The sequence below is a fragment of the Salvelinus sp. IW2-2015 genome, linkage group LG18 (assembly GCF_002910315.2).
Source record: "Salvelinus sp. IW2-2015 linkage group LG18, ASM291031v2, whole genome shotgun sequence".
Lineage (NCBI taxonomy): Eukaryota > Metazoa > Chordata > Actinopteri > Salmoniformes > Salmonidae > Salvelinus > Salvelinus sp. IW2-2015.
In genome coordinates this window covers 12,651,818-12,676,581 of record NC_036858.1, presented here as the reverse complement: position 1 = coordinate 12,676,581, position 24,764 = coordinate 12,651,818, and the positions used below count along the sequence as shown (strand labels likewise).

Genomic DNA, 24,764 nt, shown 5'->3' with positions numbered 1-24,764 from the left:
GACTGCTGTATTTGACATTTATAGACGCTGACACACACCATCGAAATATGCTGAAGAACAGTGCACAGCCACGCACGCATGAGCCTGGTGGGAATTATATATAATATATACCATTTAGCAGACGCTTTTATCCAAAGCCACTTACAGTCATGCGGTCATACATTTTAAGTATTGGGTGGTCCCGGGAATCGAACGTTACAAGCGCTATGCAGCTGAGCTACAAAGGACCGTTGTTCTCTTCCTACTGTACCTCCATCTCTATACTGTCGTAGGGTTCAAAGTCTTCAGAGTACCGTCTCTCTGGAGAGATCCGCAAACAGGGTCCTTGTTCTGTTCGAATATTGACCGACTTCTGCAAAGATGAAAATAGAACACTATTCAAAACACATACACTACATTCTATTCCATTTGTGACAACCCATGTCTGTGAGCGTTGATTCGTTCACTAAATCTATTCAACCACAACAGGGTTGTCGGCGTCACCCATTAGACGTAGAATGACCAGATACTATAGAAATAGAATGACTAGACATTCTCTTTCAAACATTCTCTTTTTAACTAGACTGGCGGTACCTGAACCCATTCTCTCCTCTGCACTTCTCCCGGGGCGGTGTGGCTCCTCTTGCTGCTGTTCACCTCCAGATCGTAGGTCTCCTCCTCTGCTAGCTGCAAACCCCTTCTGGAGGCATCTGGCGATGAGTCAGAGAAAGCGAGAACACAGACACTGCACATGAGCAGTCAAGTCCGCCCTCGAAGGAAGAAGAAAACCAGACACAGATGGTTCCATAACAAACAGAGGAGGGGAAAATGGCCGCTGGTTTACAACTGTCACTTATCGTCATTTGTTCAACGGCCGTGGGCATAGGATTATACTATGCTAAATGCTAACTGAGGGACGGGGTTGGTGTTCAGGGATGCCACAAACATTAGCTTAGTCATAAAGTAGTAACAAACAGGGACAGAATCTACAATAGCCTAACAAGGACGTAGTACTGTAGCAGAGATGGGTTGTAGTCTATACTCAGTTGCTGATGGGACACTGAAATAATATATTTTAGTGCTAAGTTGTTGGCGGATTTATTTTAGTCCTGCATGCTGCGTACCAGCCGTGTGTGTAGCTCTCAGAGCCGGCGGTGGCGAGGTGACAGACTTCTGGCAGGGTCTCTTGGTCTGCTTGCTAGCATTAGCGCCGTTCAAATAGATGGAGAAGCCCTGCTCCAGACGCTCTAGCTCGATCTCCTTGGGCTCTTTAGTTTTCAGTCTCTTTAAGATCCTATGGGTCAAAGGTCAACTCATCACTAGAAAATACACACATTTTCATATAAAAGAGGTTTATGAATCTACACCTGAAAATGAGATGRAAAAAAACATGTTTTAAGTCTGTTTCCATGGTTTTTGTATGCATGTGAGAGAGCATTATATTATATATATGCAAGCAGGTCAAACGAGCGAAGCCTTCTCCATGGAAACCAAATTGTCCTCACACAGTTTGCATGTCGGTATCACCCATACATCATTGGTGTCATTCAATCTCTCAGCACGAGGAACCAACCAAAGTCTACCCTATATGTGTGAGTATAAGCCTATTGACAGTCAGCTACTGAGTCCTCTCAGCGTTACCGGAGCTGCCTCTCCCAAAGGCCCGTGCCTGCCTCACAGTTCACCTGTTTTTGTGCTGAAGGGCGATTAAATATTCATCCAGTATCTCTTCAGCAGCCAAGCCTCCCTGACACCTCTGGTTCTCCTTCACAGATAGGTAGACAACAACAGGAAGCAGTGTCAGACAGAGAAGCCATGCGAAGACAGTACAGTATCACAATACACCGGGTCATGCTGCAGTGATTATTTTGAGAAGAGGTGCAGAGTCTTGAATCAAGCTAAATCATTAACCCTGTTTATTGTCATAGCCTAGCAACCAGCCTTCAAATTGAGTAAATACGACCCATGGTTGAGATGACACGTTGAAATCTTCACAAATAGTGTCGGCATAATCTTTGGTTATCGAAATGGAAATCCACAAATTCTTATTTYGGTTAAAAGTCCATACAAATGACTTCATACTCATCATTAGCATGGAGTTAATTAATAAGAGATGGGCCCTAAATTCAATTGGTTTATTGTAAGACTCATGCGTTACACAAGAAACACTAAAATACTGCAATACGTTTACTTACCATAGACATAACATTGAAAGACAGAAAGGATGTTTTGGTAGCAAGTGTAGTGTGAACTCTATAGTCATGCGCTCAGTCCACTGAAGTTGAAATGTGATGAGAAAAACAAAAACAGATAGTGTCAAATGATAAGATAACTTCAACCATTTTGAATGGGAGTATGTTTAGCATCAGACTGCATCTTTGAAATGAAGATAATGGATAGGCTATGAGGATTGTATTCTCGGTTGAGTATTGACAATAGCAAGACATTTAATATAACCAAGCTAGCAAATTCACAGACTCATGCAGGTTGTGAAAGGGCGATTCCACGTAGGTAGAAAATATTTTGGGTTATTTCAGATTGTTCTGTCAATTCTCACATAGAAACTTCATTGCGAGKGATGTTTGAAATGCTTTTTATATTTGTCTCACAAACCATTTTGTGCCCATTTTATACCTATACATGCCTCTTGTAAKACCTTATGATCCATGAACTGTACATGATACAGACGACCTCGTGGTCTCATTATACTCCTTATAGTGTGTTCTCAAATATGGAGTGTCTAGATTCTGAAATACACATTTTCACATTAATTTATTCAACATTATAAACATTAATAACAATATTACCCTCAAAAGTACCGTTTTGGATTTTGAGAATTTAAAGACATTGTTTGGAACAATATACCCTACGAGAACATCATATTTCCAGAGTGGGCTCTCTGCTCATTCTGAAATTATGGGAAAATTGATTAAAAAAGAACTCTGCTGGTGATTTGCAATCCTAAAGGAGGRCTGTGACTGGTTAATTTTTATTTTACCTTTATTTAACTAGGCAAGTCAGTTAATTAAGAACAAATTCTTATTTCAAATGCCTGTGGGTTAACTGCMTTGTTCAGGGGCAGAACGACAGATTTTTACCTTGTCAGCTTGGGGATTCGATCTTGCAACCTTCCGGTTACTAGTCCAATGCTCTAACCACTAGACTACCTGCTGCATTAGGTGAATGACCTAATGACCTATTAAAATKACCAGAGAGCCCACTCTGGAAATTTGACATGTTTGAAGAGTAGCCTATATTGTTCTTAACAATATGTCAAAAAATATGATAAATCTAAAAGGGCACTTTTGAGATACATTTACATTTAAGTCATTTAGCAGACGCTCTTATCCAGTATTACCATTTTTTATGTTGAATAAATTAATGTGATTTTTCCCCCTTCCGAATCTAGACATACTCTAAGGAGTATAACAACACCAATATGTTGTATGTATCATGTATGGTTCACAGATTTGTGATACAAAATGTAAAAAGCATGTCGAACATTCTTCCTTCCAATGAAGTGTTGATGTAAGAATTGCCAGAACAATCAGAGATACCAAAAATATTTTCGGCCTAYGCTGGCATGGAATCACCCGAAAAGGGGATGAAATCCCTAGCTCTCTTACATAAGTCTAGCAGCCAACTAGGCTTCAACATCTGCAGGAGCACTGGAGGAAGAGGGGGAAAGGTGAAGGAAGAAAAGAGAACAGCAGAATAGATGCACTATATGACTACAACCAGAATCTGGTCTTGCAGGAGATGTTGATGTGGCGAATCTCCTTTAAACCCAGGAAGTAGCGGCCATTCAACAGCTTTTCAAGCTTAACAATGTCAAAATAAGTTTGTTACTGACCAAATATGGTGTTTCGATTAGCAACTATCCTAATTTACTGCCGTCACGGATGGTATGTACTTCCATAAAAGGTCCAAGTAAAAAAGTTACATGCAACCGAAATAGAATGCTTCTTTTTTTCGGTTGCTTGTACATTTTTATTTAAACCTTTTTTGGAACTACATACCCGCTGTGGTGGCAACACACGACTATAGGTGGTAATCAAAACTCCATATTTGGTGCGTAATGAATGCATTTTAACATTAATAAGCTTGAAAAGCTGGTGAATGGCAAATTGAATAGCTGCTTCCTGGGCTTAAAAGGAGATTCACCATAAAGCCAGATTCTGGTTCTTATATGACTATGTTATAACAGGTGCAATACTGACTTTGGCAAGTGACCATGTAGGCAATCTATTGAAAAGAGGGTTATTCGCACACCTTATGTAATTCCAGATCCATATAATACTTTTTTTAAAGAAACTCCAGGGAAAATTGGAGTTGAAACCAAATTGAAAATTTGGTGCATCCTTGTATGCACCAAACATCGAATCAATTGAAATCCATAAACCACATTATGGAGCGAGCATAGGCTACAAGAACGCGTGTACCCCACCCCGGCTAATATAATCATAATAAAATACCCAAAATACTAAATGTGCTCGAGTTTCTTGTCACAACGTAGGTAATCAAATCATAAAAAAAGGATGTCGTAAAGAGGCACAGACATGACATTAACCCTAAAAACGTTTTATTCATCCTTTTAATATTTGTCAGGATATGCATCTCCTTTACAAGGCTCCCTCTGCCCGACCAAAATCCCCCACTAGGCACATAAATCAAGCTTCATGGCAGTGAGACGCAAAGCCATCCCTTTTTGTAGTGGACGTCTATCCACATGACCTCAGCTACTGTGTTCTCCAATTATTTGAATATAAAATAAAACGGAACTCACCACTTTATCCATTGTGGGATCACAGACACTGGTTTTCACATAGCCCTAACTCCACATTTTGAGAGGATGTCAATCCACGATGGTTTTCTAAATTCAACTCTGTAGCAAGGAAATAGAAATGAACCGAGATTATGACCTTTTTATGAGGACCGTCCGACAGCAATGTTGCCGCACCCGAAATATTTTTTTTTCCCCGCATAAGAAAAAACTGCACGCCGCTGCTAAAATTCTGGCCCTGGCTACATTTTTGGTCATTGTTACAACGGCAGTTTTTTTGCATTTCACATACATTTCAACAATGCTCTCCAGATGTTGAAGTTAGCTCACTCGGTGACTTAAGAAACATAGCTAGCTAGATAATCAGCTTTATTTGTGCAGGCTATGCAGCTAGCAAGTCGGCGCTAGCTAACGTTAGCTGATGTTGCTGGCTGCAGGAATAAACTGTGGCTAAACTAGCCAGCTAAGCTAACGAATGACTAGGCTAAGGTAGTTTACCACTCATAATTTTTATCAACTTCCTGTTTTTAGACAATATAAACTTTGATTAAATGGTTTAAATATTGTTTAAATACTCACAACCCATATATATTTACACGGGTAATTTAACGCCGTTTCTCGACATCAGATGAAGTTTCCGATTCTCATGTGTCCAATGTTGTTGATAACAGTGAATGCTGGTTACCAGGAGAAACATCCACCAATAGCGAAAGCCCCTGTGTTGGACACACCCCCTGAGGAGGAGGACCATGTTTTGTGTACACTGCCTGCCTACAGCAAATACACTACAGCAGAGCGAGAAATACTGTACTTTGCCCAGCAACCCCTACTAACCATAATAGATTATACTCTATTATGGCCATATCAGAGCTACAATTTTTGCAATTTTCTCAAACTTCACCAGGGTATCAATAAAAAGTTATATTTCTAAAGAAAAACATTTTGTTTGAAAAGTAGAAACCAGGGCAAGAAGCATCCTGGTACATATTAGAAAACAGCAGATTTGTCAGATCAGATGCCCGAGTCGTGTTCAAATGTTCTCAAAAGCCATACTGCAAACCCTCCATCAGAACAGGAAAATGACACCACAAAAACAAAATGAAACTCCCCATATGCATTTCGTGGTCCACTGTCAAAAGTTGGAACATGATTTTATTCATTATAAATCAATGCATTTTATATAAAAAGGGCAAAGGAAATGTAAACCTCACAAGGGCACCCCCTGACCACACCGGACTCAGTTGCTGACACTCAATGAGCCAAAACACCTGGTTAACAATGATCCACTGTCACAAAAGGCCTGGGCTCTGTTCCATTATAATTCAACTGTTGTGAATGGTTTAGAAGCTGCAGACATGAATGAGAGCATTACAAGCATGGTGACTAGGAGGGCCATTGTGTTTTGTGCACTTAACACAACAGTCACTAGCAGCCGACACACATTCTTGACATGCCCACAAAACTAGAGTCAATAGCTGTCCAATGGTGTAAGATTGTAGCAAACTTGGTAAGGTCTTAGCTTATTCTAACTAACAACAGAGTCCCTAAAGCAAGGGTGTCAAACTCATTCCATGGAGGGCCTAGTGCTGTGGGTTTTTGGTTTTTCCTTTCAATTAAGACCTAGACAACCAGGTGAGGGTTGTTCTTTACTAATTTGTGACCTCGATTCAATCAATCAAGTACAAGAGAGTAGCGAAAACCCATAGATACTCGGCCCTCCATGGAAGGACGGGGGGGTAGGGACAAAAACTTTGTAATGACCTAACAACAGTCCTGAATGTAGCCCAGGTACAGTCACCTTCTGTCCTGTTCACAGATCTGAAATAACTACATATGTGCAAGCTATAACTTCAGGTAGAAGTCCACAGTCCATTGAATGGCTTGGTGGGGTGGTGGCCAATACCATATTGCTTACATGTGTTCAGTCCTTTGGGATCTGTGAACACTAAAGGGACAGGGGCTAGGGACCAACATGGAACCAAGCCCTGGTAGTTAGAATAAGCTAAAGACACTACCGCGGTCTAGAGCACTCAACTTTTTCATAAATTACACTGCAGAAGAGAGAAAAAAAAGGGCGTGATTATTTTTGAAAGAAATCAACTTGAAATTTAAAGGACTTATTGATATATAGCTTCAACAAATTTTTTTATTTAGATAAATAGAATAAAAATAGTAACAAGGTATTTTCACTGTCACTTCACTTCAGTTTTTACTTTAGGACATTATGCACACTCGAGTACGACCACGTCTTGAACAAATCTTGGTTGGCCATCACAACTACAGGCAATAGATAAGCCAAGAATATAACCCTTTAAATAGTCCACATTTCAAAATGAAAGCCAATTCATCCACACTCAAATGTTGTTCCAAAATAAAACAATTGCAATCAAGTTGATTTCACTGACCCCATAAAGATAAAGCTCAGTCTCTGGTAATAAGGAGTTATTTGAGGACAAATAGATTGTCCCAATTTCCCTTCTTAATGCAATATGAGGATTTAATAAGCCTACGTCTTTGGGTGATAGGTCCAGTCACCAGTGTTTCCAGGTCAATACGAGCTGGAAAATGAGACTTAGGAACTGGTATGGCTTTCTGGCACCTGGTTTTTAAAGCAACCCTATATACTGAGCTTTCTTTGTGAGTTGGGAAAGATTAAAATGGACCACATGTCCAAATTATTWAAAAAAAAAAGACATTAAAAGACAAATAACTTAAACAGAAGTGCTTAAAAACAATACAGTTCTTAGAGCCCTTTCAATAACCAGAAATAAAGCAGGGTGCAAGGGAACCCTGTCCCACCGCAACAGAAAAGGAGCGAGAGGAATAATGTTAATGTTAATACTAATTTGTCATCCATTGATTCACAGATGTACAGTTTACTTATAGGTCAGAACCCACCAACCCCGACCTTCCTTCCTTCCCAGAATTCCATAGTCAGTGGCCCACCCAGGTCTGTGAGCCCCATCCGCTCTCTGTTTCAAGTCCGTCTGTGCTGGAGGGAGAGCCCTCGGTCTCAGTGCATCCCCTCTCCTCCTCCTCTGCCCTCTTCAACTGCTCCTCCTGTGCCTCCTTTTTCCTGCGCTCCATCTCCCACTCCACAAAGGTGTCGAAGAGGCTGGGCCAGGCCTCGTCCTCACTGTAGTTGCTCAGGTCCGGCCCGATGGCCTGTGTGAAGTTGAGGAACATGTTCCAGGTGTCCCGCGAGATGCCCCGCACGCCCGACGGGTTCTCGCCGAGGAAGTCCAGCCAGTGCTCAAGGATATCCGGCGTGTCCTGCGTGAAGACCAGGCGCCACAGAGCGATGGCGATGTCGCGCTGAAGCGAGCGCTGGCCCTCCTCGGCATCCAGGCCGAACTGGAAAGTGAAGCGGTACAGGTCCTTGAAGCTCTCCTCGCCCTGCGCCTCCAGCAGCATGCAGGTGAACCGGGAGCAGATGCCCTCCAGACTGTCCGCCTGGATCGCCCTGCATCCGTCCACAAACTCCTTCCTACAGACAGGAGGGGAGAAACAGGGCTGCATTATAGAACGCAACATAATATCAACCTTTGACTCAGGGCAATGAGCCATAGGGAGCAAAACCTGTCAGTTTYTTACATTTTTGGCAACAAAGACAACTTGGGCAATTTTAAGTAGTTAGAAGGTAAAAGTTTCCCAACTAAGCTAACTCCGATAAACATCACATGGGCCTCAACATAAAGTCAGGTAAAGTAAAAACAGAAATAACTGTGCCTTTTAAAGTCTCTGATAAAAGAGAAGCATGCTTTAGAGCACAGGGAGAGAAAGGGCAAGAAGCCCCCTTGATGAGAATGGCGCTGGAATGTATAGCGGCCGTTTTACGGGCCCCTGCTCACCCCGGGCCAGGCCTGAATCCCCGACATGCGGAAGAGAAAGAGACGGGCGATTTAGAGGCCGACGTGCGTGCACCCTGATGAAATTATGGCGGCGAGTGAATAAGCCTCCTCTACGCTCTGTTCTACTGGCGAATGTACAATCACAGGAGAACAAACTGGATGAGCTACGATCAAGACTATCCTATCAACAGGCCGGAAGAACTGTAATATCCTGTGCTTCAAGGAAACTTGGCTGATCAAGGGCATGGATAATATTATTGCTGGTTTTTCTATGCATCGGCAGGACAGAACAGCAGCGTCGGGTAAGCTCAAGGGGGGGGTCTCTGTTAACTACAGCCGGTGCGCGATCTCTAATATTATGGAAGTCTCGAGGTTCTGCTCACCTGAGTTAAAATACATCATTAGCTGTAGACTATACTATTTATCAAGTGAGTTTTCATCTATCTTTCGAGGCTGTCTATTTACCACCACAAACTGATGCTAGCACTAAGACCGCACTCAACGAGCGTACAGGGCTTTAAGCAAACAAGAAAATACTCACCCAGGTGGTGCTCCTAGAGCCCAGTAATTTTAATGCAGGAAAACTGAAATCGGTCTTACCTCATTTCTACCAACATGTCACCTGTGTAACCAGAGGCAAAAAAAMCTCTAGATCACCTTTACTCCACACACAGAGATGCATACAAAGCTCTCTCTTAATGTTTTTTAGGCAAATCTGACCATAACTCTATCCTCCTGACTCCTGCTTACAAGCAAAAACTCAAACAGGAAGTACCAGTGACGCGCTCAATACAGAAGTGGTCCAATGAAGCAGATGCTAAACTACAGGACTGTTTCACTATTGGGTCATTCTCATGAAATCCTTAAAATACCATGGCAGTAATGATTTTAAATATAAAACATGTAATTTAGTAATATAACAAAATATCATAAAGATAAGTGTTCTTTGTCTTGCACAAAGAGTAATTTCAACATAGGAATTAATTATTTTTGTATTTTATTGCATTTTCGGCTAAAATTCTCATTACCGCAACGCGTCCAGCTGTCGGAATGTATGTTATGTTGTATGTTATGTTGTAATTTAAACAGAGTAAAATGAAAATATTCTGAAAAAAATAAATGGATGTTCTACTAGATGTTTTCAAATGACAGAAAAATTATTAACTGAATATTCATGTATAATAATGAAAAAAATATAGGAAAAATTAAGTGTCCATGACTGATGTTATCATCCTCCGCAACATTTTTGAAGGACTGTTTATACACACACAGAGAGAATTTTAAATAAAGTTTGATTTTGAATGAAGCAACACATCTGCCAGTACCTTCAAGATGGCTACCAGGTACGTAGATCTCTTTATATTTCTCCAGTTAAAAGTTAAACATTCTCTTGGCAGACTGCGTACACGACAGTATTGATTATCATTACCGATACAGGTAGTTTTCCACRTTTAGAAAAACATTAGATTTAACATTTTCAATGAAAATATACTTCATTAATGTCTAATTATGTACATTGAGTAATTTGCTTAGTCATCATGTCTCTCTATTGTTAGCAAAACATGCTAGGGTTCCTCATCCTTCAGAACACCATTCTCACTTAATGCTGCAATTTAAGGCCAGTTGCAGTAGAGAGAACTTCTGTTGTTTCAGTAATGAGAATTTAATCATACAGACTATATTTTTTWAAATATAATTAACTATTAATTTGAATATTATTTACTAACTGTTGATATTTTGCTTAACCTCTCTTGGGCACGTGAGACAGCCAGTGAAACTGCTGGGCACCAAATTCAAATACAGAAATACTCATTATAAAAATTCAGAAAACAAAACATATTTTACATAGGTTTAAAGATTAACTTCTTGTGAATCCAACCACGGTGTCAGATTTTAAAAATGCTTTAAGGCGAAAGCATACATTACGATTATGAGAACATAGCCCACAAGACAAATCATTACAAACAGTAGCCAGCCAGATAGAACAGTTACAATTTAGAAATAGAGATAAAATCAATCGCTTACCTTTGATGATATTCATATGGTTGCACTCAGCAGACATTCATTTACTCAATAAATGTTCCTCTTGTTCGATAAAGTCTCTTTATACCCCAAAACCTCTGTTTTGTTTGCGCGTTCTCTTCAGTAATCCACAGGCTCAAACGCAGTCAAAACAGGAAGACAAAAAAATCTAAACTGTATCCGTAAAGTTCATAGAAACATGTCAAACGATGTTTATATTCAAACCTCAGGTTGTTTTTAGCCTAAATAATCGATACTATTTCAACCGGACAATAACGTYGTCAATATAAAATGTAAACAAGAAACGCACTCTCTCGGTTGTGCGCAAGAAAAAGCTCCGTGAMACTTTAGGGTCCACTCATTCAGACTGCTCTTACTTCCTCATTTTTCAGAATACAAGACTGAAACACTTTCTAAAGACTGTTGACATCTAGTGGAAGGCATAGAAACTGCAAGTTGAGTCCTAAGTCAAAGGATACTGTAATGGCATTGAATAGAAAACTACAAACCAAAAAGAAACTACTTCCTGAATGGATTTCTCTCAGGTTTTCGCCTGCCAAATCAGTTCTGTTAAACTCACAGACACTATTTTAACAGTTTTGGAAACTTTAGAGTGTTTTCTATCCAAATCTACCAGTTATATGCATATCATATCTTCTGGGCCYGAGAAACAGGCTGTTTAATTTGGGCATGTATTTCATCCAAAATTCCGAATGCTGCCCCCTACCCTAGAGAAGTTAATGTCCTGTTTAATTGCAGACAGTCAGCAAGTCACACAAATAAATCTTTAGCGAAGGCTGACAAGATTTAGAGAAAAAGTTTACACCAACCCAGAACTGTTGGAAGAGTACAGAAGGAAGGAGAGAGAGGTTAKGGGTTGGAGAGGTTACAGCAAGCATAATTAGCATATATATAGTCTATAGGAAGCCTATGCCCTCATACAGTGTCTATAGGAAGTCAATACGCTACAGTGTTAGGAAGTCTACACTTGCGCATGCACGCACACATCCACCACACACACACACACGAGCGCGCTCACACACAAAATCAGTAAGCCGTTTATACTATAGGATGTCCACACACAGTCTAAGTGTAAGCCATTCAGTCCCTACTATAGGATGTGTATACACACACACACACTGTAAGCCATTCAGTCCGTACTGTAGCACACACACACAGTCAGTAAGTTATTCAGTCTCTACTATAGGATGACGTGTCCATAACAGTAAGATTTTTCCCATGTTTTGAGACATGCTCATTTCATGTCATGCTTCCTTTCCATTTCCAGATATCAAAAACGAAAGCAAAATTGTAAAATCAAGAAAACTGAAGATCTGACAAAAAAGCAACTTGAAAAGAAGAAAAAACAGTGGCGAGAAAACTCAAAAAAGGTATTAAGAGAAGAAAGAAACAGCTAAAAGCTGTTTTGGACATAACACCATCAAGCCAGGAAGATGATACACTTCAACAAGAAGTTGTTCAAAATCCTCAAGACACAGCCTCCCCAAGAGAACAGACTTTCTCACATCAGCAGATAAATAAATGTCCCTGCCGTCAACTCAACTCCTAAAAGAAGAGAGACATCTCTACAGACACCAGGACCAATGACGATCTACCCCAAAGGAATCACCAAAAAAGAGGAACAGAAGAAAGAAATCACTATCAAAATGGAGGTCAAAGTTGCTCTACACAGAAGAGAAGCTGCTGGAGAGGACCAAAGAGATGGTCAACCTAAAGAAAAGACTGAAAAGACTTGAGATTATGGCCAAGAGGAAGCAGGTAATTGTCAACATAGAARGCAGAGAGGTCCAGAAGAAAACTACAAAGAGAAGTCATCAGAGAACATTACCCAATAACAGCCAGAGAAGACTAATGCGCAAACTTGTCAGCCGCTTCCCTTCATCAAGATGAAGTCTCCACTGTAATAAATGGGAAATCCAGAGAAATTCTGAAAAATGGCCAGATATTTCGTAAGAGAGCCTTAACGGACACTATGGCACATCTTCATAGAAGATTTCTGTCTGAGAACCCAAGGCACAACCTTTCCAAGGCTCAACCTTTCCAAGGCTCAATTCTTTAAACTTGAGCCATTTTGGATTGGCCAGCGAAGAGTCACAGACAGAGAAACGTGTGCTTGCAAAACGCATGAAAACTTTGGCTTGAAGATAAAGGAGCTGCACCAGCTTGGGGTCATAGAAACATCATCCCCAAGAGACACTGTACAGGCCAGTGTGTGTAGTGACGATATAATGTGCTGTTCTAATGTTTTTGTATGTGTTGTTTTTATGTGTTCTCTGTTTTTAGCCTATGTATGTTATGTACTGTTGAAGCACTGCAAAATTAAATTGATTGAACTTGAAACCATTATTGTGCCAATATTATCTCATTTATCTTCTACATTAAATTTGATGTTTTTAACCATACCTCAGTCTTAGTGTACTTATTATCATTACCRAAATCAACAACCTTATTTCCGAAACATATGTATCATTACCGCAACAGGTGTTCATTTTATGTTAATTTAATGAAAGGAAAAATAGTAGTTTGCTTTTAAATGCAGGCTTGCCACTCAGTCTTGCCACATAATTTTGAAAATATGTCAGGTTTAAATGAAATATCAAAAATATTAGGTTGTAGATTGCAGAAATAAAAATGTTAATTGAAAAAATATMTATTATTTCAGAGTTTCAAGTAACTGTGCATGACTTAATAATCCATAAAAAAAAAATCTGAAAATGTATTAACTTTACTAATGGTCTTGACGTTTTCAGACCATTGCGGTAATGAGATTTTTAAGGACTTGTTTTGGAAAATATGTTTAAAAAGGTCTTAAATTGTCAGTAAATGTTTTTAAATTAATGCTCACAAACACTTCAAATGCCTAAAAAGGACATTTGTTGATGCAAGTCTTTTTTAAAGATTTCATGTTTGAAATCTTTGAAACCAAGATTTCGTGAGAATCACACTATTACAGTCTGGAATATGTTCCGGGACTCATCCRATGGCATTGAGGAGTTAACCACATCAGTCACCAGCTTCATTAATAAGTGCATCGACGACTTTGTCCCAAAAGTGACCGTACGTACATACCCCAACCAGAAGCCATGGATTACAGGCAACATCCACACTAAGCTAACAGCTAGAGCTGCCACTTTCAAGGAGCGAGACACTAACCCGGATGCTCATAAGAAATTCCGCTACGCCCTACGAAGAACCATCAAACAGGCAAAGCGTCAATACAGGACTAAGATTGAATCCTACTACACTGGACGACTGTGTGATCACGCTCTCCGTAGCCAACCTTTAAACAGGCTAACATTCACAAGGCCGCAGGATTACCAGGGCACTTTGTCAGAGCATGCGATGACCAGCTGGCAAATTTCTTCACTGACATTTTCAACCTCTCCCTGACCCAGTCCGTAATACCTACATGTTTCAAGCAGACCACTGATCGTGGACTACAGGAAACRAAGGGCTAAGCACGCCCCCATTCACATTGACGGGGCTGTAGTGGAGCGGGTCGAGAGTCCAAAGACACCAACACATTCGTGAAGAGAGCACAACAATGCCTCTTCCCCCTCAGGAGGCTGAAAAGATTTGGCATTGTCCCTCAGATCCCGGAAAAAAGTTCTAGAGCTACATATTGAGAGCATCTTGACTGGCTGCATCACCGCTTTTCATGGGAACTGCTTAGCATCCAACCACAAGGCGCTACAGAGGTTAGTGCGTACGGCCAAGTATATCATTGGGGCCGAGGTCCCTGCCATCCAGGACCTCTATACCAGGCGGTGTCAGAGGATGGACCTCAAATTTGTCAAAGACTCCAGCCACCCAAGTCATAGACTGCTCTCTGCTACCGCACGGCAAGCGGCACTGATGCACCAAGTCTGGAACCAACAGGACCCTTAACATCTTTTACCCCCAAGCCATAAGACTGCTAAATAGTTTAATAGTTAGCCTGGTTATCTGCATTGACCATTTTTGCACTAACTCTTGACTCATCACATACACTGCTGCTACTCTTTACTATCTGTCACTTTATTCCGAGTTATACGTACATATCTATCTCAATTACTTCGTACCCCTGCACGTCGACTTGGTACTGGTACCCCTTGTATATAGCCATGTTATCATTGTGTTTCTATTATTTCTCTATCTTCTTTCTCTCTGCATTGTTGGGAAGGGCCTGTAAATGAGCATTTCACTGTTAGTCCACACCTGTTGTTTACGAAGCATGTGACGAATAACATTGGATTTGACTAACTTAACCACATCCTGTCACATTGTTCTGCTGTCACTTCAGCATGAGTCCCTGGCCAGATATGTACCCTAATATACATTGCTTTTCCACCCCCTTTTATACAGCAGACATGAAATCAGACTTGGTGTGAACAGCAAAGCAACAGTAAACCTTTCAAGTTTCTGGCTCTAGGTAGCTCAGATGAGAACATTCGTTAATAGGTCAAATGATGGTAATAGGTACAATCTTCAGACTAGGTAYAAGATTACATGAAAATTGAGAATACAAAATCATCTGAGCAATAGACAATCAGAGAAAGACACTCTGTCTAATCCCTACTCATTACAGAGTGCAGTGTCAGAGCCTGATTCGATTTCCTGTGTGCCCCCTACCTGTCAGCTAGCAAGTGAGCTGCAGAACTGCTAAAAGCTGAGAGTAGTGGGGGTGGGGTGGCCAGCCAGACCAATGTTAAATGAAACACTGCACAGTGAGAGGGGAAGCTAGCCTAAAACATACAGTGCAGGGCAGCAGTAGCCATTTTAGAAATTGAATCAGCCGTGCTAATCAATATTACAGGCTAATATGGTCTCTTTTGGACCAATAAATGACTTGAGGAATCTTCTCAGAACATGTTTTCTGAATATCAGGCTAAAACACATTGATGAAGCATCATCTGTCTCATCCTTACTCCTTCCGATCTCATCCCCAACCCGTCTCTCACCTTGTAAACTTGCACATGGTGGCCGCCTGGAACTTCCAGGCGAGGACCAGCACGCGGAACTCGGCGGGGTCCACGCACAGGTCGTTGCAGAACCTCTCCATGCCCTCCTCCAAGATGTCATCCTCATGCGGGTCCTTGTAGCAGCAGAAGAGCTCCTCGATGCGCAGCAAGGACGGCCCCTCCCTATCCGCCACCGAGCGGTCCTCCTTCCTCAGGTCCCCCAGCATGGCCGACGCAGGGATCACTGTGGTCTCCACGGTAACCTCCATGGCGGTCTTGGTGCCGTTGAACATGTGCTCACCGGAGGCCTTTCTGCACACGGTGCCAGGCTCCTCTTTGTGCCCTCCTCCCTTCTTGTGGTGGGACTTGGACCCCTGCTCCTTGTCGCCACTCTTGCTGCCGAGCGAGGACGATGGGTTCTTACACTTGGTGACGCACTGGCCCATGTCTCTCTCTCTGGTCCTCTCGGTCTGTCCTCCCCTCCTTCAGGCCCCGTCTGCCCCACCAAGACGCCTCTGCTCTGGCCTGGTGAGACGTCTCAACATGCCCTTGGGCCCTGGACCAGAGGAGGAGTCAAGCACAGTCACACAGGGTCAACAACAACAGTGACAATGAGTCACTGAATCAACAAACCCGTTAGTCACAAAGGGTCAAAAGCCACAACACTGAGGTAATAATTACTAGAGAAGACAACTGCTAAATGCTAAAATACGAAAATCATATGAAGACCATACAAGTAGGATACATCACCAATGGAAAAGGGTGAAGTGTCTGGCAGTTTTAAGCCTGGCCCAGTTACCATAGAAGCTTTGAAGCTGGTACTGTACCATGTAGAGGAGGGTTCATATCAAACTAGAGGGCTGAATAACTACTTATAGAGAAGAGCCTAATACAGCATGGGTTACCATATAACTGACTAAAATACTAAAACCACAAGATACAACCACCAAATAAAACACTAAAATTTAAATGTAAGTTGTCTGGATCATACATACTACTAGCCTGCACAATACGCTACTTGCTCAGTGATAGCTAAGAAATGGGTTGGTTCTGATAATAAGTACTTACAGACACTTCCTCAGAATGCCTTTATCACTCTAGATGAAGGTGTCATCTTTTTCTGCTCCATCGTGGTGACCTTAACATCAGCAATGCTGAAAGACACACAGCATCTTGTCACCATAAGCATAATGTGATACAGGGGTATCGTTCGCCCACATGTAGATTCAGTGTATGAACTTGCTGTGAATTTGTAATTTCAGATTAAATGACTGCTTTCTCAATACATGCATTTCCACAGCAGGGTAGCCTTGTGTCAGGGATTAACTACTTTTAATTGAAAACAGCCAGCGGTGTAAAGCACTTAAGTAAAAATACTTGAAAGTACTACTTTAGTTTTTTGGGTATCTGGCCTCTGACCTGGCGGACTCACTAAACACATGCTTCATTTGTAAATTCTGTTTGAGTGTTGGAGCATGTCCCTGGCTATTGGTAAATAAAAAAAATCTAAGTAATGGTGCCACCTGGTTTGCTTAATATGAGGAATTTGAAAAAGGTATACTTTTACTTTTGAAACGTAAGTATATTTTAGCAATTACATTTACTTATGATACTTAAGTATGTTTAAAACCAAATACTTTTACTCAAGAAGTATTTTACTGGCCAACTTTCACTTTTGAGTCATTTTCTATTAATTAAGGTACCTTTACTCAAGTATGCCATTTAGGTACTTTTTTCACCACTGAAAGCAGGAAACTATAGAGATAAATATGCCTAGCCCTTTCCTTTGTTAGAGACCTTTTAATTACGTAGGCCTACATTTGAAATATTCTGTTACTCAATGAGGAATTCATGATGGCTTCCAGCTGTTGCAAGATTCATAAGCCAAATACTGTACTACCATTCTTGTTCAACTAGTTGGTGTTTTATTTTGTGCCTGTCTTTCATGATTTGATTAAACACTTAGCAACAAGCGAAAAGCCCCTGATCACATTTATTGAAACTATTCATGAGGAATGAAACTTCCGTGGACATGTACAGGCAAAACACCTCCTGGAAAGCCTGCAGTGCTTTCAACCACGTTCACCTCATTCTAATATGATATACTTTATTGTTGTAGTTAGCTGACTAGGAACACATCGGCATGTATATACTGTGGGGAATATCTAGCTATTTAGTTAGCAACCCATTTATCAAAATAACACTGCCAACAATTATCTTTAAACTTGGTAGGTAGCTCAGCTGTGCAGTTCTAGTTTGCATCTGAACGTTGGCTAACATACCTGTTTGTTTGACCAGCTAACATGGTAACCTAATCAACTTGACTGTAACAACTACAGCAGCTAAGTTCCCTGTTAATAATATAGCCTCGTCTGTGGCTGGTTACACTTCGCCATCATCATACTTAGCTACCGACTTGCTAGTTAGCACGTCATCATGTAGTTAGCTAGTTATCTGTAAAGTTAGCAATCTAGTATGCCATAAAAATATAAACTGTTTTAGAACACATACAGGATAAGTAACGTTACCTCTTAAAAATAGTTGATTGTCGAGAAAATCACGTACGCCACTCCAATAACATCAGTAAAACAAATAGCGAACTTAGGACACAACGACACAATCAGCCCCACTTAGCTAAAAAGCTAGCCAGCAAAGCTAATGCTAGTAGGAAGCTAGTCAGCACCATAAACAAAAACGAGCGTTTAAGTTGGCTTTTGTCTGATAAGAACGCACCTGGTTTGCAAACAACCGCCCTAGACGACTGTCTTTTACTTTAATTGACTAGTAAAAAAAAAGTCGGATGAACCAGTACGAAAGGCTTATAGTTTCTTTGTGTTTCCCTTTTAGTCATTGAGTGGATTTTCCCTGCATCACTTCCTCCCAACAGAGCACCAGTTAGATAGCTAGCAACTATACCATCCACTGATCTGTATGGTTAAGGTCCCCTGTTTAGATTTAGTTCAAAATTGTAGTAGCTGGCAACCTGACTAATACAGCTAAAACCCAACGAACATGAATTAACATAATATTTGGTGAAATCGTCTTTGGGGTTGAACTTGAAGGGCTTCGAAAAGTGAATGAAAAATTGACTATTTAATTGTTTCGCAGCGACTTTGCAACACTAATTGCTGCGAACACACCTCTCAAATACGTCAATTTAATCGTCATTTCGATGCGACATGTTGTCAAAAAGCTAACAGCACAGCAGGTAGGTCAAGTAATAATTGCCATATAATACTACTATTCGATAAGTCAGCATGGTGTTATTGCAATGTAAACATACAGCGTTAGATATTCCTACCCTAGACTTTCGTATTAAATGAACGATAAGCGTGTCATAAACAGGTACTTTGTCTTGTTACCCTGCTAGCTCACGTTAGCCCATATTCATAGGTGTGACGCACAGACCCCATTATGCCGCGTTCAAATCAACTGGGAACTCGGAAAAATACGAGGTAAATCATCACGTCATTGAACTTCAAGTCGGAATGTCGGAGTTCTAGAGAGATGGATGACTGTTCAAATCGATTTTTTCCAGTCGGGACCTCGTATTTTCCAGATGTTTTGAACGCACTGAAGTTGGACATTTCGGAGTTCCGAGCTCCCAGTTGTTTTGAACATGGCATTAGATAACTAACTCAGCTATATATGCCGCGTTCAAAACAACTAGGAATTCGAAAATCTCTGACTTAAGTGCGTTCAAGACAATTAGGAATTTGGGGAAATAAAAGCGTCTATTGGGAAAATAATTTAACGGTCATCCAACTAGGAATTCCAAGTTRGAAACTGGCGTCTTTCTAGAGCTCCGGCCTGAAGATCACTATCACTAAGTCAATATTTGACCAAATTTTATTCCAAATTCCTAGAAAAGTACACTTTTCAACATTAATCAGCTCATTATAAATCAMATTTTATTGGTCACATACACATGGTTAGCAGATGTTATTGCGAGTGTAGTGAAATGCTTGTGCTTCTAGTTCCGACAGTGCAGCAATATCTAACAAGTAATCTAACAATTCCACAACAACTACCTAATACACACAAATCTAAGTAAAGGAATGGAATAGGAATATATAAATATATGGATGAGCAATGACCTAGTGGCATAGGCAAGATGGGATAAAATACAGTATATACATATGAGATGAGTAATGCAAGATATGTAAACATTATTAAAGTGACTAGTGATCCATTTATTAAAGAGGCCAATGATTTCAAGTCTGTATGTAGGCAGCAGCCTCTCTGTGTTAGTGATGGCTGTTTAACAGTCTGATGGCCTTGAGATATAAGCTATTTTTCAGGTCCCAGCTTTGATGCACCTGTACTGACCTCGCCTTCTGGATGGTAGTGGGGTGAACAGGCAGTGGCTCGGGTGGTTGTTGTCCTTGATGATCTTTTTGGCCTTCCTGTGACAACGAGTGCTGTAGGTGTCCTGGAGAGCAGGTAGTTTGCCCCCGGTGATGCGCTGTGCAGACCGCACCACCCTCTGGAAAGCCCTGCGGTTGGGGACGGTGCAGTTGCCGTACCAGGCGATGATGTAGCCAGACAGGATGCTCTCAATTGTGCATCTGTAAAAGTTTGTGGGGGTTTTAGGTGACAAGCCACATTTCTTCAGCCTCCTGAGTTGAATGGTGCTTTCAAGACAACTGGGAACTCTGAAAAATACCAGGTCAAATCATGACGTCAGTGATCTTCAGGTCGGAAAGTCGGAGCTCTAGAAAGAGGCCAGAGTTCCCGAGTTGGAATTAATACTTGGATGACCATTCAAACTGATTTTTCATAGTCAGAGCTTGTTTTTTTCAGAGTTCCCAGTTGTCTTGAACACACTGAAGTCGGAGATTCCGAGTTCCCGGCTGTTTTGAACGCTGCATAATTCTAGTCTACATAAGACAGCTTCTACATGTATTGCTTGCTGTTTGGGATTCTGTATACGCACTTTGTGACATCTGCTGATGTTAAAAGCTCTTTATAAATAAACTTGATTGGATTTTTAACCAGTCACTGGGGAAGGGTCGTCACTAGTTACCACAGCCACAAAAATCATAAACTCTACAATTTATCTTCTTAAAATGTGATTTTAAACCTAACCATAACCTTGACCACACTGCTAACCTTAAGCCTAACGCTAACCTTAAATTAAGACCAAAAAGCTCATTTTTGTTTTCATACATTTTTACGTTATAGCCTATGTTTAAGACGTGGATGTCGATTATGGCAGCCCCCGCACCTCTCTGATTCAGAAGGTTGGGTTAAATGCGGAAGACGCATTTCAGTTGAATGCATTAAGTTGTACAACTGACTAGGTATCCCCATTTCCCTTTCCTTTCCCTTACTTTGTATTTGTGGAAACCAGTGAAGGGCTGTAGTTGTAGAAGAAGCAAGTAGCTATTTAGTCCACTGAGGTATAATTAAGCAGTAAGGCCAGAGGAGGTGTGGTATATGGCCTATATACCATGGCTAAGAGCTGTTCTTATGCGCAACACAGAGCGCCTGGATACAGCCCTTAGCCGTGGTATATTGGCCATACATCACAAACCCCCGAGGTGCCTTATTGCTATTATGAACTGGTTACCAACGGAATTAGAGTAGTAAAAATAAATGTTTTGTCATACCCGTGGCATACGGTTTGATATACCACGGCTGTCAGTTTTTATAAGAACTATCTAGTCTCTGCTATTATTACTAAATTTCAGATGTTATATCTCCACCTAGTGGTTTATTGAAACATGCATGTACATGTATTATTTACCCACATGTCCAGCACTAAACCTACCTCTGTTTAAGTAATCATTCAAAGCAATGTAATGGAATCTTTACTTTCACCAACCGCCGTATATATTCTAAATGTATATGTTTTCACCTATTAAATTATGTTTGATCACAGATTATATCAATTCAAACGGGGCCCCCAGTCTTTTGCCGTACTCTGGATCCTTTGGTTGAGTCTGGTGTTAATTATATAGGGCAAGTTACTCCTTGCATATTTTTTTTTCTATTCCCTGCTTTGTATTGTTTTTAGACCAAATGACGACAGCCACAAGTAATCTGGTCCTGTCACTGTATATTAGGGTATTTCGGATCGCCTGGGGCGCAGTCCACACTCCCACAAGACACTGAGCGACAGAAGGTATATTGTCCAGGAGGCCCAGACCCTCTTCAGACAGGACCAACAGGTAAAAAGACAGACCCTATGTTTGTCTGTGTAGCTCGGTATCATCTTTATCTGTTTGATTAATCTGTTGCTCTGTGTATCCCTTTCAGTTGACAGATCAGGAATCAATAAAGAAGTGCTTAGCAGAATGTGAGGCAAGGATAGAAATTGGTGAGTGTCAAGAAAAGCCTGGTTGACGTTTTCGAATTCTTTCATTTAGTAATAATCTCTGGACAAATCAGACACGTTTTAGAGTTCACACTTAAATGCTTTGGTGTGAGAATCTGAGTGATGTTTTTCCCCACTAAGTTTCGCAGGTCTTTATTACAGAAATCCCTATCCAAGACTTGTAAGTGACAGACATCTAAACCAGAAGAAATGTTTATATATCTCAGGCAATATTGTGTGATTTCACTATTATTTAATGTAATGGTTTTATTTCGGTTCCATACCCTTCGTTGCAGATCTACCTGCTTATAATGGGACTGGCAACCCAGAAAGGCAGGAAGCTGAAAGCACAGCAACGCATGAGGAAGCAGGCCAAGCCAGTTTACTTAGTCACATGAGGACAGCTGATACTACAGCTGATACTAGATGAACTCTATATTCTTGTGAAGGTTTTATGTTACCAAGGACAGGAGGGGAGTTACTGACTGATCTCAGGAGTTGAGTTGAAAATCCATCTTATATATTGGAGGAAAATAGTCATTAATTTCCATTGTTCATCACGCAAATCAATGTTCATCAAGCACATTGCATTGTAAACTGCACTGTAGCATCCAATCCATGATGTCTGCAACAGTACACTGTACCAAGTATATTTATGCATGTGATTCCTGACAAGAGCTGCTATGTGGATGTCAGCATTGTCTGTCCTGTAAGATAAGTAGCCATAAAGATTTATGATACTATTTTGAATATATTTATCATTTCAACTCTGCATTCATTCGTTCAAGGAAATAGTAAAAAGTCAGATGAACTCTGTCGGGTTGAAAAATAGACTTAAGGATTTATTGAGTAAAGTGCATTAGAGTGCATACACACAACAAAGGTTTTATTCATTTAACACCACCTTCAGTTTATCAACTGTTAAATTTAACTGATAGGAACAATGTCTTACTATAACCAGTTAAAGATTAGTAGGCTACTCTCTTTAAAGAAAAGCCTGCTTTTTTTTTAGCGGCTTTCCAGTTTTAAAGGTAAAGTGCAACCACCCAAAAATATTTTCTGTCCTTGGTTGCAACACTCACTACCGAGTTCCAAACTGCCTCTGGAAGCAACGTCAGCACAAGAACTGTTAGTTGGGAGCTTCATGAAATGGGTTTCCATGGCCGAGCAACCGCACACAAGCCTAAGCTCACCATGCGCAATGCCAAGCATCGGCTGGTGTGGTGTAAAGCTCACCGCCATTGGACTCTGGAGCAGTGGAAACGCGTTCTCTGGAATTATGAATCACGCTTCACCATCTGGCAGTCCGACGGACTAATCTGGGTTTGGCGGATGCCAGGAGAACTCTACCTGCCCCAATGCATAGTGCCAACTGTGAAGTTTAGTGGAGGAGGAATAATGGTCTGGGGCTGTTTTTCATGGTTCGAGCTAGGCCCCTTAGTTCCAGTGAATGGAAATCTTAATGCTACAGCATACAATTACATTCTAGATGATTCTGTGCTTCCAACTTTGTGGCAACAGTTTGGGGAAGGCCCTTTCCTGTTTCAGCATAACAACGCCCCAGTGCACAAAGCGAGGTCCATACAGAAATGGTTTGTTGAGATCGGTGTGGAATAACTTGACTGGCCTGCACAGAGCCAGTCAACCCCATCAAAACACCTTTGGGATGAATTGGAACGGCGACTGAGAGCCAGGCCTAATTGCCCAACATCAGTGCCCGACCACACTAATGCTCTTGTGGCTGAATAGAAGCAAGTCCCCGCAGCAATGTTCCAACATCTAGTGGAAAGCCTTCCCAGAAGAGTGGATGAAGGCTGTTATAGCGGCAAAGGGGGGACCAACTCCTTATTAATGCCCATCATTTTGGAATGAGATGTTCAACGAGCAGGTGTCCACATACTTTTGGTCATGTAGTGTATGTAAACACCACCAACCCTCTATGGTTTTTGAGTAAACAGGTTAACTAGTTGGTTAATCGTTGCCTATGAAAGGAAGTTAGGCTAGCGAGCAAGCATTTTAGCCAGGTTGCCTAGGTCAACAAAAACTAAAAGCGTGTACTGTATGATAGAGTGATAGACCGTTTCGTCAACATGACAGAGAGGATGGCGTTGGTGTTTCTCTACAAGTCGGGTGAGTCAACATGTTTTTTCTACTTGCACACACACAAGCGTTATTTCTGTGGTTCTAAATCAATAGTTGATTTAGTACTCTGAAAATGTTGGAAATTTTAACTTGCTTGACCATGCTTTGGGTCATGTAACTTTGTTACATGCAATATGCTTTGTGGACTTCACCGGACAGAGGTTGTTCTCCGACTTCGTGATGAAACAAAGGTCTGGTTCAATTTATTTTGCCACAGTCTTCTTATTGTCTCAGCCTTAGGCCTATATTTCACGGTGACAAGGCATATGAACTATCAGGTTATAGAGCAAACGACGCAATTTCACAACACATAGGTTGTAATATGGCTTTTTTGTTTCTGGCTTCCCCAGTGACTTTACCCACGCACCGCTACGGAAGGGGATCATCTCTAGACCGCTAGCCTGGTACCAGTGACTTTACCCACGCACCGCTACGGAAGGGATCCATCTCTATGACCGCTAGCCTGGTACCAGTGACTTACCCACGCACCGCTACGGAAGGGGATCCATCTCTATGACCGTAGCCTGGTACCAGTGACTTACCCACGCACCGCTAGCGGAGGGATCCATCTCTATGACCGCTAGCCTGGTACCAGTGACTTTACCCACGCACCGCTACGGAAGGGGATCCATCTCTATGACCGCTAGCCTGGTACCAGTGTCTTTAACATTCCACTCCTTGTCATTACCAAAGAGATCGGCCTTTCG

General features: G+C 41.2%; 3 protein-coding genes across 10 annotated transcripts in view; 1 reads left to right on the top strand and 2 right to left on the bottom strand.

Annotated features, from left to right (window-relative positions):
• LOC111978471 (katanin-interacting protein) overlaps nt 1-5,811 on the bottom strand; it is a 30,047-nt gene extending 24,236 nt beyond the window's left edge. The window contains exons 1-6 of the mRNA XM_024008555.2: nt 5,342-5,811; nt 4,766-4,864; nt 1,665-1,744; nt 1,104-1,273; nt 574-689; nt 251-352 (exon numbers count right to left, since the gene is read on the bottom strand). Of these exons, the coding sequence (XP_023864323.1) occupies nt 251-352; nt 574-689; nt 1,104-1,273; nt 1,665-1,744; nt 4,766-4,777 (480 nt within the window). The 5' untranslated portion in view covers nt 4,778-4,864; nt 5,342-5,811. The remainder of the gene's footprint in view (nt 1-250; nt 353-573; nt 690-1,103; nt 1,274-1,664; nt 1,745-4,765; nt 4,865-5,341) is intronic.
• A 68-nt stretch (nt 5,812-5,879) lies between these two features.
• dcun1d3 (defective in cullin neddylation 1 domain containing 3) lies at nt 5,880-19,007 on the bottom strand. 3 transcript variants are annotated; one of them, XM_024008568.1, is made up of 4 exons: nt 18,959-19,007; nt 16,665-16,750; nt 15,597-16,152; nt 5,880-8,249 (listed from the first exon to the last, which is right to left on the bottom strand). In XM_024008568.1, the coding sequence occupies exons 3-4, from the start codon at nt 16,040-16,042 to the stop codon at nt 7,697-7,699; spliced, it is 999 nt and encodes a 332-aa protein (XP_023864336.1). In that variant the 5' UTR covers nt 16,043-16,152; nt 16,665-16,750; nt 18,959-19,007; the 3' UTR covers nt 5,880-7,696. The 3 variants fall into 3 exon arrangements, with proteins under 3 accessions (XP_023864336.1, XP_023864334.1, XP_023864333.1); XM_024008566.1 differs by lacking the exon at nt 18,959-19,007 and adding an exon at nt 18,330-18,415; XM_024008565.2 differs by lacking the exon at nt 18,959-19,007 and adding an exon at nt 18,125-18,305.
• LOC111978476 (LYR motif-containing protein 1-like) lies at nt 18,699-24,547 on the top strand. 6 transcript variants are annotated; one of them, XM_024008571.2, is made up of 5 exons: nt 18,720-18,804; nt 21,665-21,769; nt 21,858-21,918; nt 22,078-22,096; nt 22,212-24,547. In XM_024008571.2, the coding sequence occupies exons 1-5, from the start codon at nt 18,769-18,771 to the stop codon at nt 22,225-22,227; spliced, it is 237 nt and encodes a 78-aa protein (XP_023864339.1). In that variant the 5' UTR covers nt 18,720-18,768; the 3' UTR covers nt 22,228-24,547. The 6 variants fall into 6 exon arrangements, 2 of the variants coding, with proteins under 2 accessions (XP_023864339.1, XP_023864338.1); XM_024008570.2 differs by having other exon boundaries at nt 22,057-22,096; XR_011481407.1 differs by lacking the exon at nt 22,078-22,096 and having other exon boundaries at nt 18,699-18,804; nt 22,212-24,545.
• Nucleotides 24,548-24,764: the final 217 nt, after the last annotated feature.

Excerpts from the sequence above, each read along its gene's own strand:
- dcun1d3 (XM_024008568.1), bottom strand. The coding sequence starts at position 16,042 with ATGGGCCAGTGCGTCACCAAGTGTAAGAACCCATCGTCCTCGCTCGGC. Across the intron at positions 8,250-15,596 it reads ACCATGTGCAAGTTTACAAG|GAAGGAGTTTGTGGACGGAT; the intron begins GTGAGAGACGGG and ends TCCTGTCTGTAG.
- LOC111978476 (XM_024008570.2), top strand. The coding sequence starts at position 18,769 with ATGCGACATGTTGTCAAAAAGCTAACAGCACAGCAG. Across the intron at positions 18,805-21,664 it reads AAAAGCTAACAGCACAGCAG|GGTATTTCGGATCGCCTGGG; the intron begins GTAGGTCAAGTA and ends ACTGTATATTAG. Across the intron at positions 21,919-22,056 it reads TGAGGCAAGGATAGAAATTG|TTTCGCAGGTCTTTATTACA; the intron begins GTGAGTGTCAAG and ends TTCCCCACTAAG.